This window comes from Marmota monax, unplaced genomic scaffold (genome assembly GCF_021218885.2).
Source record: "Marmota monax isolate L192 unplaced genomic scaffold, Marmota_monax_Labrador192_F-V1.1 WCK01_AAM20220418_F8-fsc00029, whole genome shotgun sequence".
Classification (NCBI taxonomy): Eukaryota; Metazoa; Chordata; class Mammalia; order Rodentia; family Sciuridae; genus Marmota; species Marmota monax.
In genome coordinates, this window is record NW_026693024.1 from 476771 (window position 1) to 491756 (window position 14986).

At 43.4% G+C, this 14986-nt stretch overlaps 1 protein-coding gene across 10 annotated transcripts in view; it reads left to right on the plus strand.

Annotated features, from left to right (window-relative positions):
• The window catches only part of Dusp22 (dual specificity phosphatase 22), an 86697-nt gene extending 76160 nt beyond the window's left edge, over positions 1-10537 (plus strand). For 7 of the 10 annotated variants that reach the window (XM_046453446.2, XM_046453439.2, XM_046453444.2 and 4 more), the window contains 3 exons: positions 3797-3871; positions 6951-7122; positions 7892-9188. In XM_046453446.2, the coding sequence (XP_046309402.1) occupies positions 3797-3871; positions 6951-7122; positions 7892-8074 (430 nt within the window). In that variant the 3' untranslated portion in view covers positions 8075-9188. Of the gene's footprint in view, positions 1-3796; positions 3872-6950; positions 7123-7891; positions 9189-9988 lie in introns of those variants that run through there. The other 3 variants (XM_058582338.1, XM_058582339.1, XM_058582335.1) reach the window with 2 other exon arrangements.
• Positions 10538-14986: the final 4449 nt, after the last annotated feature.

Genomic DNA, 14986 nt, shown 5'->3' on the forward strand with positions numbered 1-14986 from the left:
CAGTAAAGAGATTTAGTTATTCTCTTTGTAAGATCTTGATGAGCCCCAACCAGCCATGTTTCCAAGACTCCAAGTCCTGCTCTGGATCAGAGAAGGTCTCTGCTAACTTCTGTCTTCACAGTGTATTCTGAAGGGCTCTGTGGTTTACTCATTCATCCAGGTAGTTGTCATCATTTCTAGATTTGCTTTTGCTATTTTGGCTGCCAGTGCTCACAGACCCAATGCTCCCCAAACAGGAAAACACCCCACAAGAATAAGCAAGATCGGAGGCTACAGCTGTGTGAGGAGCTCTTGGGGGTCACAGTGTGGACAACCTGGTGAACAAAGGAGCATGCCTTCTCTGGCCACCCCCTGTAGTCAACCAGTCTCTGTGTCTAATAGAAGAAAAAGTAGGTCCTAATCTTCATCATGTGGTATTAGGCCCTAACTTCCTTAATAAGACTCCTATAGCATAAGAATTAAAACCAAGAATCAATAAATGGGATGGATTCAAACTAAAAACTTTTTTCTCGGCAAAAGAAAAAAATCTGTGAGGTGAACAGAGAGCCTACATCTTGGGAGCAAATCTCTACCCGTCACACATCAGATAGAGCACTAGGGTATATAAAGAACTCAAAAAGCTAAGCACCAAAAAAAAAAAAATAACCTAATCAATAAATGGGCCAGGAAACTGAACAGACACTTCTCAGAAGAGGATATACAATCAATCAAAAAATATATGAAAACGTGTTCATCATCTCTAGCAATTAGAGAAATGCAAATCAAAACTACTCCAAGATATCATCTCACTCCAGTCAGAATGGCAGCTATTATGAAGACAAACAACAAGAAGTGTTGGCGAGCATGTGGGGAAAATGGTACACTCCTACATTGCTGGTGGGACTGCAAATTGGTGCAACTATTATGGAAAGCAGTATGGAGATTCCTTGAAAATCTGGGAATGGAACCACCATTTGACCCAGCTATCCCATTCCTCAGTCTATACCCAAAGGACTTAAAATCAGCATTCTACAGGGACACAGCCACATCAATGTTTATAGCAGCACAATTCACAATAGCTAAACTGTGGAACCAACCTAGATGCCCTTCAGTATAAGAATGGATAAAAAAAAATGTGGCATATATACACAATGGAATATTACTGAGCAATAAAAGAGAATAAAAACATGGCATTTGCAGGTAAATGGATGATGTTAGAGAAGATAATGCTAAGTGAAATTAGCCAGTCCCAAAAAAACAAATGCCGAATGTTTCTCTGATATAAGGAGGCTGACTCATAGTGCGGTAGGGAGGGAGAACATGGGAGGAATAGATGAACTCTAGATAGGGCAGAGGGGTGGGAGGGAAAGAGAGGGGGCAGGATATTAGCAAGGATGGTGGAATGTGATAGACATCATTATCCAAAGTACATGTATGAAGACACGAATTGGTGTCAACATACTTTATATACAACCAGAGATATGAAAAATTGTGCTGTATACGTGTAATAAGAATTGTAATGCATTCGACTGTCATTTATTTTTTTTAAATAAATAAAATAAAATAAAAAAGAGAGAGCCCTGGAATCTGAATAACCTGGGAGCTACTTCTAGACTACACAAGTTGTCCCAGAGTTTTATAAATTGTTGAATTAGTTGCTGTTATCAGGGAGACTGTATTTGGCCATAAGTAGAAAACTGTGTTCTCAGGGATAGAGGCAATTGTTAGGAAGCCTGCTAGTGGTACTCCCAGGCCTGAGCAGCAGACCCTGGATGTCCTCTAGGAGTCTGGCCTTTCCATCCTGCTGTCCTTTCACTCTGGGGAGTTGTCACTGTGGTCACAGGTGGCAATGCAACCTTGAGCATGGTTCTTGCCGTTCCCTGGCAAGAAACTAGAGGCAAAGATAGATCACTTTCCTTTCATCAGGAAGGGAACACTTTTCCAGAAATCACCATGTACACACAGCCTTCCCTTTCCTTCTCCATTGCCGTAGATAGAGGAAACTAGGCCATTCCCCAGGCCTGAGCTCTTTGCTGTCCCACACAAAACCAGGGCAACTGGCCATGTCTTGCCACATATCCAGTACTTCCAGATCAGAATGCTTCACTGTCACCTCTGAGTGGCTGGTTTTGCTTGAGAGATAGGAAGCTCTATCAGCACCAAACCTTCCCTCCCTCCTGCAGCCCACAGTGGGAAGCCCAGCACCCCATTTCACCCCTCTTTGCACTCAGTTTTGCTGCCTGGCTCTTCTGAGGTCTCTCAGTACTAAAACTTCAGATTTCAAGATTAGAGCAAGAATGCTTTCTTGCCTGCTGTGTACAAAGCCAGTGTTTGGGAAAATGTTGCAATTCTGAGTCACTTTATAAATTTATGTTCTGGGAGCATTTGTCTTTAGGACAGTTATGGAAAGCTGATCTTGCAGTGTCATGCTATTTAGACCCTCAGGTAAGAGTCTGGAATCTTTGGGTTAGCCTACTTGAACTTTCCACTTGTAGCAACACTTTGGTTGTGGACAGAACATAGGTGCCTGGGTTCCTTATGTATGTATGTATGCAGGTTTAAAATGTCTTCTACCTCTCATCCATCCCAATCTCAGTGAGCACCTCCAGTGAGGCTTTCGGGTTTCTTCTGTAGTTAGTAGCTGAGAGTTATTACACCACACCTGAGCTTCCCGTTCTGATTCGTTGCACTTGCCCTCTCATTCTGCAGTCAGAAACAACATCTTATTTGTCACTGAATGTCTTGAAGCTTAACAGCATCCCAGGCAGATAGTCAGTACTCAGTGTTTAAATGGAAATGTATTTAGTTCATGGGTAGCTTTTGGTGTTTTACTGCTGTAGAAGCCAGTCAAAGATAGAATGTACTTTAAAAGCAGGTACTTGGTCCACTGGAGTACCTGCAGTTAGTCCACAGCTCAGTCCAGAATGCTGTACATGTAGTATAGGGCACACACACCAGTTGGGAACTCATCAAAGTGGGTCCCCATATTTGTATCTCAAACAACCCAGCATTTGAACTTGACCTCTGAAAAGCTGCTCAGAAAGGAGCGGCCCATGCCTGTGAGCAAGGACATATAAATAGGCACTTCCTCAACAGTTAGGAGCTGAATAAGTGACTAGTGAAAGGGGTGGCCCAAAAATCTGAGGGTCAGAAGAAGGAAGGATTGTGGCATTAATAATCATTTAGAATTTCAGAATAGGTTGATACACATGGCCTGGTCCACCCCGTGAGGGGTCATGCCTAATCTCTGAGTTGCATTCCCCAAGCTACATGAAATGGCAGAGCAGAAATTAGAGGTGAAATTTCCATTTCCCCATGGCTGTCCAGTGACAGACAGACAGAACCTACCAAAATCTGGAGAGTCCATTGTGGGAGGATGCTTTTAGGCTTCTCAGGTTGTCACAAGTAAACTAGCTTCTAGGACAGGGAACACATAGCCTGGACGCCTTCCTTATCTAGTTCACTTGACTATACAGCATTCACAGCCAGCATGAAGGTCCCTGGTTGAGCTGTTGATTCGGATTGAACATAGCAGGCTGAGCAGAACTACCAGTAAATGACAACTTTGTGTTTCATGGATGTTCTGTAGAGAAATTCTAAAAATTCCACACCATGGGCAGCCTTCCCCAGACCTCAGCATGCCTGTGACCCATTCTAAGGCTAAGGCAGCCCTGGTCCCAGATAGTTGACCAGGTTTTGAAGGTGTAGGACTCTTGAGCTCTTTCAGAAAGGTGTTAGGTGGATTTTTCTTTTCATTATATGTTGAGTAAAGTCTATGTCACTTCTCTCTCTCTTTTTCTTTTTATCCTGTGCCTAGGACAAGACATTTCAAAGAAAGTATTAAATTCATTCATGAATGCAGACTCCAAGGTGAGGGCTGTCTGGTGCACTGGTACGTATGTTTCTTTCTGAATAATACCTTACTTAGTATTTTCTGTTTTGCTTGATGTCTCATGAGTGTCTTTCTCTGTGTGATTATTTCATCTCCTAATGTTTTTTCCTAAACCCAGAGTCTCAAACATAATTCCACCTCTCCCAGATATGCATTAGTCATTGCCTGTTTTTGTTCCAACAAAACCCTTACCTGGTTTTGCTTTTCTTTTTGTTGTTTTCCATTTTACTCACTGTGAGGATTTCTATAGGGACTGTGAGGGTTACTAGTCAACAGACACTGTTTTTTGCTAGCCTGTGTCTTAACATTTCATCAGAACGGCCTCCTGGAAACAGTGTCCCATGGACACCAAGAGACAACTACCAATTCTGTAGATTCATCCATGAAACTTCAGTGACCTTTTCAAAGCACTGTTTCTTCCTAGAGAATTTTGATTGCAAATGTAGGTGTTTAGTAATGTATTACTGTAACACCAGTATGACCATTTCCTCTCCATTTACAGCCTGGGGCTTTTATGAGTGTTTGGCTTACTACTTTTCTTTGAAACAATCTAAATAGACTCAGAATTAGTTTATTGACAACTATCTACCTACACTCTTCTATATTTTATAGAGATGGTGGAGGGAGAGAGAGAGAGAGAAAGAGAGAAACAGTGTTGATGCACCCTATCCATGGATTCTGAATTCATGATTCAACCCACCATGAATCAAAATCATTCAGGAAAAGAAAATGTTGCCTCTATATGAAACATGTACAGACTTTTTTTTCTTGTCATTATTCCTTAAGAAATACCACTATTGACATAGCCTTTGTGTTGTATTTCTATATTATAATCCAGAGAAGATGTAAAGTATGTAGGAGGATATGTGTGGGTTCTATGCAAATACTATGCCATTTTGTTTAAGGGACTTGAGCATTTTGGTATCTGGGTTGTGTCCTGGAAACAGTGTCCCATGGACACCAAGAGACAACTATGTACACATATACATACTGTGAAAAGAAAGTTACTCTACATACTCAACCCAGAGAATGCATATAAAACTCTTGGTCTCATGCCTGGCAAATATTGTGTCTGGCACATGGTAAGTTCTCAGGGGAATGTCATTTGTGTTACCAGTAGTAATCATGGTAATAGCTAATTTGTCTGGGGAACTAGTAGTCAACATTCTGGATCCAGGGCTCTGTTGTCTATGAAGGGGGGCTGGACCTGCCCCCTTTCCCTTTGAATAAGGTGTGGCATTAATTATCTTAAAGCACAACAATCTTTTTTGACTTCCCCCAAAACAGCCACCCTTGCAGTGCAAAACTCTTTGAAAATGTGAAGCCAGTTCCTGGGAGTGTTGCTGCTAAGGTTGGTGGCAGCCCTGTCAGGACAGAGAGAACGCATGCATGATAGCCAGAGAAGCCACTTAGGATAACTGCAATGTGTTCTGAAGGCTAGTCAGGGCATGAGCTATTTCAGTGACTTCAAGAGTGGTGTTCTGCCAATTTATACAACTTTGAAATAGTGTGATTTTTCATTTCACTTTTTAAAAGAGTAGGAAATGTGACACATACAAATGGTTGTTTTTTATGTTCAGTTACATTTGACTTTAAAGCACCTACGAGTGCATTTGGAGGTAAAATAAAGGGGAGTTCTGAAATTCCAACCCCTAGGCTTTTCCATGCTCCTGGTGAATTCAGATCTTCAGGGTTATAGCCTTGCTACGAGGGTTTAATTTTGTAAAACTCCCTTAGTGTTTTTTATATAAAGTCCTTATATAAAGAACTACTACTTAGGAGTAAGGTCGTGGTGGTATTATTATTATTTTTAAATATGTGTTGGCCAGATAGTCTAGAAATTCTTATTTCACACCACCATATACATCTAATTATAAGGCTTTTCTAAAAATGAGACATTTGCTAGACTTCCCAATCTTAAACCGTTGCTGGAACACTCTTAAGTCTGTCAAAGCACAACTTTTCTATGGTTGCCTTAATTTGCATATGTATTTTAAATTGGTCTCTATGTTAGTCAACTTTGTGCCACTGTGACCAGAATACTAGACAAGAACAACTGAGAGGAGGAAAAGTTTATTTTAGCTCGCAGTTTAAGAGGATTCAGTCCACGGTTGGCCAGCTTCCCGGCAGAAGTATCATGGCAGAAGGGCCCAACAGAGGAAAGTTGCTCTGCTTATGTCAACCTAGAAACAGAGAGAGGGAGAGAATGGGGTCCCGGAGAAAATAAACCCCTCCAGGCATGCCCTCGGTAACCTGCTTCTTCCAACTAAGTCCTACCTCTCAGTAGTCCATCCAGCTACCAGTGGATTAATCTATCATGTGAATTAATTCACTGATGAGGTCAGAGCCCACATGATCCAATCAGTGCCTGTGAACCTTGCTACCCTACAGACCATGTTTTTAATATGAGCTTTTGGAAGACATCCCAGATCCAAACCATAATAGTTTCCTTACTTAGCCTGCTGGAGTTGACCGTTAGTGCCTGACCCCAGGCCCCAAAGCACTTGCAGTGTGCCTGCTCTAGTATTCTGCTCAATTATGTCAAAAAAACACAAAAGTAAGATTTGCTAAGGGCTTCTGGATTTCATGGGTTCTAAAAATCAGTTTTATTCCTCATGTCGCTAAGAAAACCAAACCAGACTTTTAAAAAACATGACACATTCTAAACTAATGCAGTTTATAAATGAACTTGTTCCACAGGTCCAGGAAGCCTCAAGTCCCCTTGGTATGTTTGAGTTATTTTATTTGACCAAAAAAATAGGAAGTGTCTGAGAAGAGGTTCAGGAGCAATTGAACATCATAAGGTAGAAGTGTCTGTAGCTCTATCCTATAGAAAATCAATGAAGCATGAGGCCAAAATGTTTAAAGGATGCCTGAGATCTAGTGGCACAGAGTAGGGGGAAACTGTTATGTTTCCAAAGGATTTCCTGATAACATACTTTCATGCTGTCCATGTGTAATCCAAAGCAGGAAGACTCCCTAAAATGAGATGCTCTGAATCCCCAGCCCCAAATGGGTTGGGTGACAGACACATGGTTCCAAAACTGCCCTTGCACTCATGACCCTCTCCATTCTGCAGCTTGGCTGGGGTCTCCAGGAGTGTGACGCTGGTGATTGCTTATATCATGACCGTCACGGACTTTGGCTGGGAGGATGCCCTGCACACCGTGCGTGCAGGGAGATCCTGTGCCAACCCCAATCTGGGCTTCCAGAGGCAGCTCCAGGAGTTTGAGAAACATGAAGTCCACCAGGTAAGCAATGCTCATTTGCACGAGGCTTTTCAGACGCAGGCAACTGCCCTGGGACAATTCCTTCAGTCCCAGAATCAAGAAGGTTGGAACTGGAGAGGCCCACAGAGGATATTGGGTTCAAGGGTGCTCACCTTTATCCCCACAGAAGTTGTCACCAATCCATTGTGCCCCAGCTACAGCCATAGGGGTCTTGTATCCCTTGTCATTTTCCTTACACCTGGTACTCCTAATATTAGCATGTTCCTCTTCCTTTCAGTGAAGTATCATTTTCTTCATTTGCCTTGCTTGCTTGCTTTTCTTTTTTGCTTTTAATTCATTTAGCCTTTAAGTTTTTAAAGATGTATTTAGCCAGGAGAGGGTAGTAGGGAATATTGTTCACCACTAATCATGTAAACTCAGATTTTAGGTTCTTCTTTATAAAATTACTGAATTGTAAAAATTCTCCATGTTTTTCTTCTGGATTCAGCAATTTAATCTTGGCTGCCAGTATTAAACAGATAGCATGAGGACACTTGTTTCTTGTAAGGAACCCTCAGCAACAGACAGTAACTGTTCCATCCAAGTCTGTCAAGTAGATGCATTGGTTTGACTTATTTTTATGTCCTCAGGCCAAAACCTTGAAGGAACAGTTATTTCTGTTAGCTGTGATTACCCAGTGCCCTTTGATTTCCCTGTTTACGTGTGCTATCATCTCGACCATTAAGTAACAGGTGAAAGTCACGGTGAATGCAGGTGTGTGACATTTCAAATATATTTCCAATTTCTACAGTATCGGCAGTGGCTGAAGGAAGAATATGGGGAGAATCCTTTGCGGGATGCAGAAGAAGCCAAAAACATTCTGGGTAAATATAAAGAGCAAGGGCGTGTGGAGTCCCAGCCTGGCACCAGGCGGTGGAGCAGCTTTTCGGCCCTGCCTCCCCTGGCCTACAATAACTATACCACAGAAACCTAACACAGAGGGATCTGGTGCCTTCCTTCCTGCTGCTTGTCTTCCGGGTTGCCTGCAGGCTCCCTGTGGTGTGCTGGTGTGCTGGCTACTTCCTCCAAGGACTGCAAAGTGAATGACCACTGCAAAGTGGACAGCTCAGGGCTCTTTCCCCAGTGACCCCACCCAGTCCCAGACCCTTTTACTTCACCCACCTTCCCCCCTGACCTTGGATCATGGCCTCACCTGAGCTTGCTGTACCTGGGATGCTACTGGGCTCACACACACACACACACAACGTGTGCACATGTGAGCGAGTGCATATGTACAGCACTTAAAAACATGTGAGAGTGTATGCCTGTGAGCGTGTAGAAGGGTATGCATTGTGTGAGGGTGTGTGCATGTGACTGTGTCTGTGTGGGTGAGCTATGAATGTTTGTATTGCTGGGAGTCATAAAATTCATGCTGCCAGGATTGGCATGGCCACCTTTCCCTTTGGCTCCAGATGGAAGGCATTTGAATTTGACTTCTGAAAAGCTTCTCAGCAAGCAGCATGGAAGGTATTCTATGCCTGGGAGCAGAGGTTGGGAACTCAGGGCATGAGCAGCTGAAAGCAATAGCCTCTCCCAGAACCTGGGATGGTATAGTGGGGAAAGATGGGGCCCAGACCCCTTCTGAGGGAAGGTGGCTCCAGGGACCCTGGAAGGTGTTGGGGGGTGGAGGGCATACTCAGTATTGCCTCAAGCTTAGTATAAGTGCACCAGGCCCTGTACTCCTTGCTGCCTCAAGTCAAGGCCACCCATCATGTGTCTGGGTTCTAAGTGATGTTTGTTCCATGTAAGACTGACCTTGATTGAATTCCATGATGAGCAGGAGTACATCAGCCAAACTTGGCATACACTGTTGGGCCCTTCCTGTCTCCTCCTGTCCAGCTTCATGCACTCCCAGCCTTGCTGTTCTCACTTTGCAGGGCCTTTCTCGAGGTTTGCATGTACCTACAGGAAATGGAAAGGAAGAATATTTGTTAGACACTGTAGATGTTTGCATTTCAAAATGCCTGATCATTTATTAAGTTCCTTGGTGTATGCTGTGGATTTGATCTTTGATCTCAGCTACCTCATTAAATAATGTTTGAAAAGTTTTTGTGTGTGTTTGTGTTAATCCAGTCAATTCTGCCTCATAATTCAAAATGTTCAGTTATGATTGCTTTCGAAGGCAAAGGGGAAGACATCAATATCATTGAGCTGCTTAAATTTTTTACTTGGGTTCCCATAATGCTTTCTGATGGGCAAAGTTCCACATTCAGGCTGTGAGAGCACCCACAGTTTGCAGCCAGGCAACAGGCGTCCTGGAATGCTGTGCCCAACTCAGTGGTCAATCCTTTATGCCAACTTAAATTTCTTAAGCACGCAGAGCCACAGGAAAAAATATATTCAACCTCTCCCTAAAAAGATGTTGCAACCTGGGTTCTCCGAATTCCACCACAAAAAGAGCTCCTGAATAAGAAGAGCAATTTTCCTGTTCATGTAGAGGGTATGTCAAAGGTGAGCTCTTTGGGGACCAAGGAAAACAAAATCTCTGACCATACACATGTACAGGCCCCAGATGTGCAACAAAAAAGGGAAATGTGGCCCTAGAATCATTTCTTCAACTAAAACAATTTGCCTGTAAAGTATATTTTCGTAAACCAAAAGAAATGTAAATATGCTAACAGAAAAAGCATTTAAGAGGGCTAAGGATGTAACTCAGTGGTGTAGCAGTTGCCTAGCATGTATGAAACACTGGGTTTGATCCCCAGCACCTCAATGAAAGGACAGAAAAATATTAAGGATATTAGAGTGAATGGTTAAATATGTGTAAACATTTTTGAATGATTACATAAATTCCTGTAGGTTTTGAATTGTTTTTATATTTGTTGCCAGTAATGTTCTTTCTCCACAGCCACTCCAGGAATTCTGAAGTATTGGGCCTTTCTCAGAAGATTGTAATGTACCTGAAGTTTCTGAAATATTGCAAAGTTTAGGCTGGTGCTGCCAAAAAGAAAAGCAACACAGAGTTTATTTTTAAGTGTCCAACAGTGGTTTTGTAAACTTGTTTGTTTTCATCTTAAACTGCATACATGTGTAATGTTGTAATATGTTGAGAACTGTGAGATTATTTAGCAAAAGAAAATATTTTTACCAAAACTCCACTGCTGTGTCTGTTTTTTTTAACCTGACTTTTGATGCCCATACAGCTATCTCAAGAGCCCTCTTGCACTGTTTTGGTTACTGTTTAGGAATTGTAAATTGTTTCTCATGAACAACTACTCAAGGAGGAAGCCAGTACCGGGGGATTGTGCAGTGTAAACTCTTTCCTCATGTTCTTAAATTCCCCAGCTTGGGAAATGTCTCTTGATGTATGTTTTATCCCATGGTTTGTGTTCTCCACAGTGGAATTTACCAAAACCTACACATTTTTGTTAATAAAGGGCAACTTAACCAAGTTCAACATCATGTGCAAGGCATTCTTCCTTTGTTGGAGCTTGAAGATCACATGGGTTTCTATGAAGGCTAACAAAGCAAGATTGAACCTGCTACAGGCTCAGTTCAGAGGCTGTTTTCCTCCAGTAGATATTACAGTAGAGACTAGGAAAGGCAAATCAATGTCTCCATAACAGAAAAATTGATCCTTGGACAGGGGGAGTAGCTCAGTTGGAAACCACTTACCTAACCAGTGCTCAAGGCCCTGGATTCAGTCCCCAGCACTGAAAATGCGTGCACACACACACAACAGACACAACGAAAATTTGATCCTCAATGCAGGGTTAAAGAAATTGAAGTTATGCTTTGCCTGAGCAGAGTGAAAACCCTGGAATTACTGCATGTAACATAGGAATACACAAGCCCAACTATTTCATGAACATTGCCACACATTACTCACTATTCTAATTTGATGCTCAGCTTTTAACTTGAAAGAATACAAACTGACTTGAACCAGTCACGGTAAATGGAGATAATAGTGGCCAAGCAGACAAATGGACTTGAGAGGAGGGAGGTGGAGGGGGGACAGTCAAGTACTCATGGTGACTGTAGAGCCATGAAGGCTTAGTGGCCTGTTTACTCTCTGGGATCAGAGTGCCAATGCAGTTGTTCTTTTGTATCAGCATCTTCTAGTGCTGCATGATGGTATATGTGCCTCTGCCATGATTAAGTTAGGTGTGAGGAAAATGTTAACGAATGACCTGACTGAGTCCCTTTCAGGGCCACTGAGTTAAGACTGTTCAGGCACCTGGAACACAGTCCCAAAGGCCAGGCTCATGAAAATTAATGTAGAATTCAAATTTCAAAGTTCTTAATTTCTTGGGGAGGAGAAAATGCTGGTTTTGCAAAGACTAATTTAATCCCCTGGAAAGGCTGTATCTCTTCCTCTCATCAGAACTTTTGGGAAATCAGTGTATCCCTTGCGTATTGTGTAGGGAACATTTTTTTTCAAATCTAATTTTGTCATGGCAAAAGCACACCATACCATACCAGAGGTATACAGACATGAGTTTGAGGGCTTTGTCCTGATCCAGCCATGTCCCCAGGCAAAAGTGCTATTGCCACAGCCAAGGAAACATGTGCAACCCGTGGTGTCTCCACCACCCCATCCCTCCCTTGCTTGCTCCCTGCAGCTGCCTTTCCTGTGTCCTAGGCAGACCACCCCTGTTCATGGACTCTACCCAAGGGAATTGGGTCACTTAAGTCAAATTTTTTGGAGCACCCCCCTTAAACTTGAACTTACACTTTTCCCTTACTAGGGGATCCTGCTAGAGGCCCTTTAAATTTTATTGAGTGCTCTCTAGTTTCTATGTGCCAGGGAACCCAACTTTCACTTCTGGGATACTTCATATCACTCATTCACAGAAACAGCTATAGACTTTGGTGATTGAGGTGTGTGTGCACATGTGTTTTATTGTTTGTTTATTATTATTATTATTATCTCAAAGAACTCCTTAGCTTCCAGGGGAGTCACATGTGCCGTGCCTCAGAGCATGCTGAGCTCAGTCAAGTACCTAGACACTTGGGTGGCTTAGACAGCAGGTACCCGGCAGCACACAAGGAGATATCTGAGCCCACATTCCACAGCCAGAGGTGGTCATCAAGTACTCTTCTGCATGCCAGCCTCCAATCACAGAAATAAGGAACACACTAAGAGCCACACCCCTGCCATCCTACATCATATGGCTCCTCCCAGAGTTATTAATAATTTTATTGAGAACATGCTTTCAACACACTTGTATTTATATATGTACTTAACAAGAAATCACCAAGACTGCAGAGGGTGGTTCCTCTTCCCTTTCCTTTTTATTGCCCAGAGAAAGGATGAAACAAAAGAAAAGAAAGAAAGAAATTTAAAAAGTCTGTCACTTGTCACTTGGAAGCTTTATGCCCTTCTTTGACTCAGTGCAGTCTCCTTGTCCTCAGATGCACCAAGACACAATCCAGTGTTGAAGAGGGTCACACACTGGCAGTGTCTCATCTTGCAGAAAGGGCTAGAGGCCTCACTTTCTTGTTTCCCTACCCCTGCTTGAGGCTTTTGAGTTTTGTGACAGCAAATAGTGGGACATAATTATTTCAGTGTCATTTCTACCAGTATCACAATTAGTGTCCTATTTTGCAGCTCAGGCTCAACCAGCTGTATAACATCTGACAGGTTGCAAGTGCTGAGCCCATGTCACTTTCCATATGGGGAAAGAATTGCCAGCGCATGTTTGAACATCTGCAAGTTAGGGTTTATGTTGGCTTCAGATCTCTATGCAAACTGTTGATCATAAGAGTTAGTAGTTCGCAGTTAACTTTCCTGAATCTTTAAGTTCGGTTATTAGAGTTGGAACGTCAAAAGAGCTATTTTAGCAGATGCCTGAAAGTACAGGGCAGTTCAATATTCTAATTGTAATGGCTAATGACTTAGAGCTTGGGTTAGTAGAAGAGAAGTTTTGGTTGGGATCATACTTGGACATGTCCTGTGTACAAAGGACTGATTAAGAAAACCAGATGGCAAGGGTTTTCAGGGTGAGAGGTTTATTCTTTGGGGATATTCAAGGAATAATGTTTTTTGGAACAGTGTTTGGCAACAGTGGTGATCATACCATTTGGCAAACTTCCTCGCTTAGCCCATGGAGCCACAGAAGCTTACAGGGGCCCTGCCATTTGTTGCTCAGCCCTCCAGACTGCACTTTAGTAACAGGCAGCCAGGTGCATGGAACATGCCAGAAATAAGATTGTAGGCCCTCTCTCCAATTACTATCCAATGACCCTGCCCTCAGCCTTCGCACCCACCCCCAGGAGTGGTGAAGCTGGCACAAACAGGAACGGTGCTTGCTGGTGAGCAGGTTTACTATTTGTTGACCAGCTCTGGGTTTCCCCAAAACACCAATGGGGAGCCTTTTTAGAAAATAAGAATCAGAAGGCCTCTACATGTCCACTAGAAAAATGTCACCTTCTGCTTTGCAAAGGGTGTGTATTTCACAGCACCAGGCCCAAGTGGCACCCAGCTTTCTCAGAACAGGAGTCTACAGGGAGGCCTGTCATATGTCAGGGGCAGCTGTTGGGATTCTTCTTGGTTTGTGGATAAGCTGCCCTGATGTGGTTGCAGAGGGAAACGGCAGAAAGGTACGAGAAGAGAGGAACATGGCTCAGCTATTTGCTGCAGCTGTTGGCTGATTCAGGTGTATCTGAAAGGGGTCCTGCAAAGTGGACTGCGACCATTTCACACTGTGGCAGTCACTGTCCCATAGCTTAGGGGCCTGTTCTCTGCTTTTCAGGGCCCCTTCCCATCGTCTCCTTCCTACCCAGGAGTGGGAGGTGCAGGTCCTGAGGGTGCAGTTTGGGGATGGTTTCTTAGCAGATGAGAGACCCAAGGCCCTAAATCGTGACTAGGTGAGCCTGGGAGTCACATGCCAGACATGCATGGCTGAGGTCTGGTTTGGTTCCAGTTCTCTGGAATACCTTGGGAAAGTCCCAGAGGAGGCAACCTACTCATGTGGGGAACTTCTACTCCAGTCTGCCATAAATGAAACTCCCTAGAAGGTATGGAAGGGGCAGAGGGCACTGTATCTGGTGGCACAATGATGTGGCCTGGGCCAGACTTCCTAAATGGCATTTTAAGTGTCTGATTCCAAAAACCTCTTGTCTAGATGGCAGGACAGTCACCAAGTCATTGAGCACTTAATGCATCACAAGAGTGGACACTAAAAAACAAACGTGTTCTTTTGAAATCACATCCTCACAGCAATCTTGAAAGACAAGTTTTACTATTATTCTCATATAACAGATGAAGAAATTGAATTCTAGTCTCACAGACAGAAAGTGGCCAAGTTAGGATTAGAATATAAGCAGTGTGACTTCCCAGACTAGTTGCACCTAAAATTCCCCCAATCCTTTGGAAATGCCAGTACTGCGGGGGGGGGGGGGGGGGGGGGGGTACTAATGAAATGCTAGTCATTCCAGGCTGCAAAGGATGCCCTGGAAGGAAAACAGAATTGCCTCTACCCACATCAGCAGTTGGCTTTCTGTCCCCACACTCCATTGTTATGCAAGGTTAAGAGTCCCAAACCATTCAGCAGGGTATTTGTCTAAACTTTGGAGGCTTGCTGTGCTAGTCCAAGAAGACAAAACTAAGGTAGTACTGTTTTCCACAATCTGGTACCAGGGTCCTGGCAGGAAACCGTTTAGCTCAAAGAACTCAAATGACATGTCAAGGACCAGAGGCAAGGAAATCAACAGTGGATGCTGAAGCAACCAGAGTCTGGCAGGACTCCCTCGGACCCCTTTGGCCAAGGGATGGGGCTGCAAGATTATGTCACCAGAGCGCAGTAAGAACTGACCTGTGGGAGGGTGCCAGCAGGACCTGGCCAGGGGGTCCTTAAGAAGTATGATGATGCTGCCAGAGAAGGCTACAAAGAAGGGCCAGTCA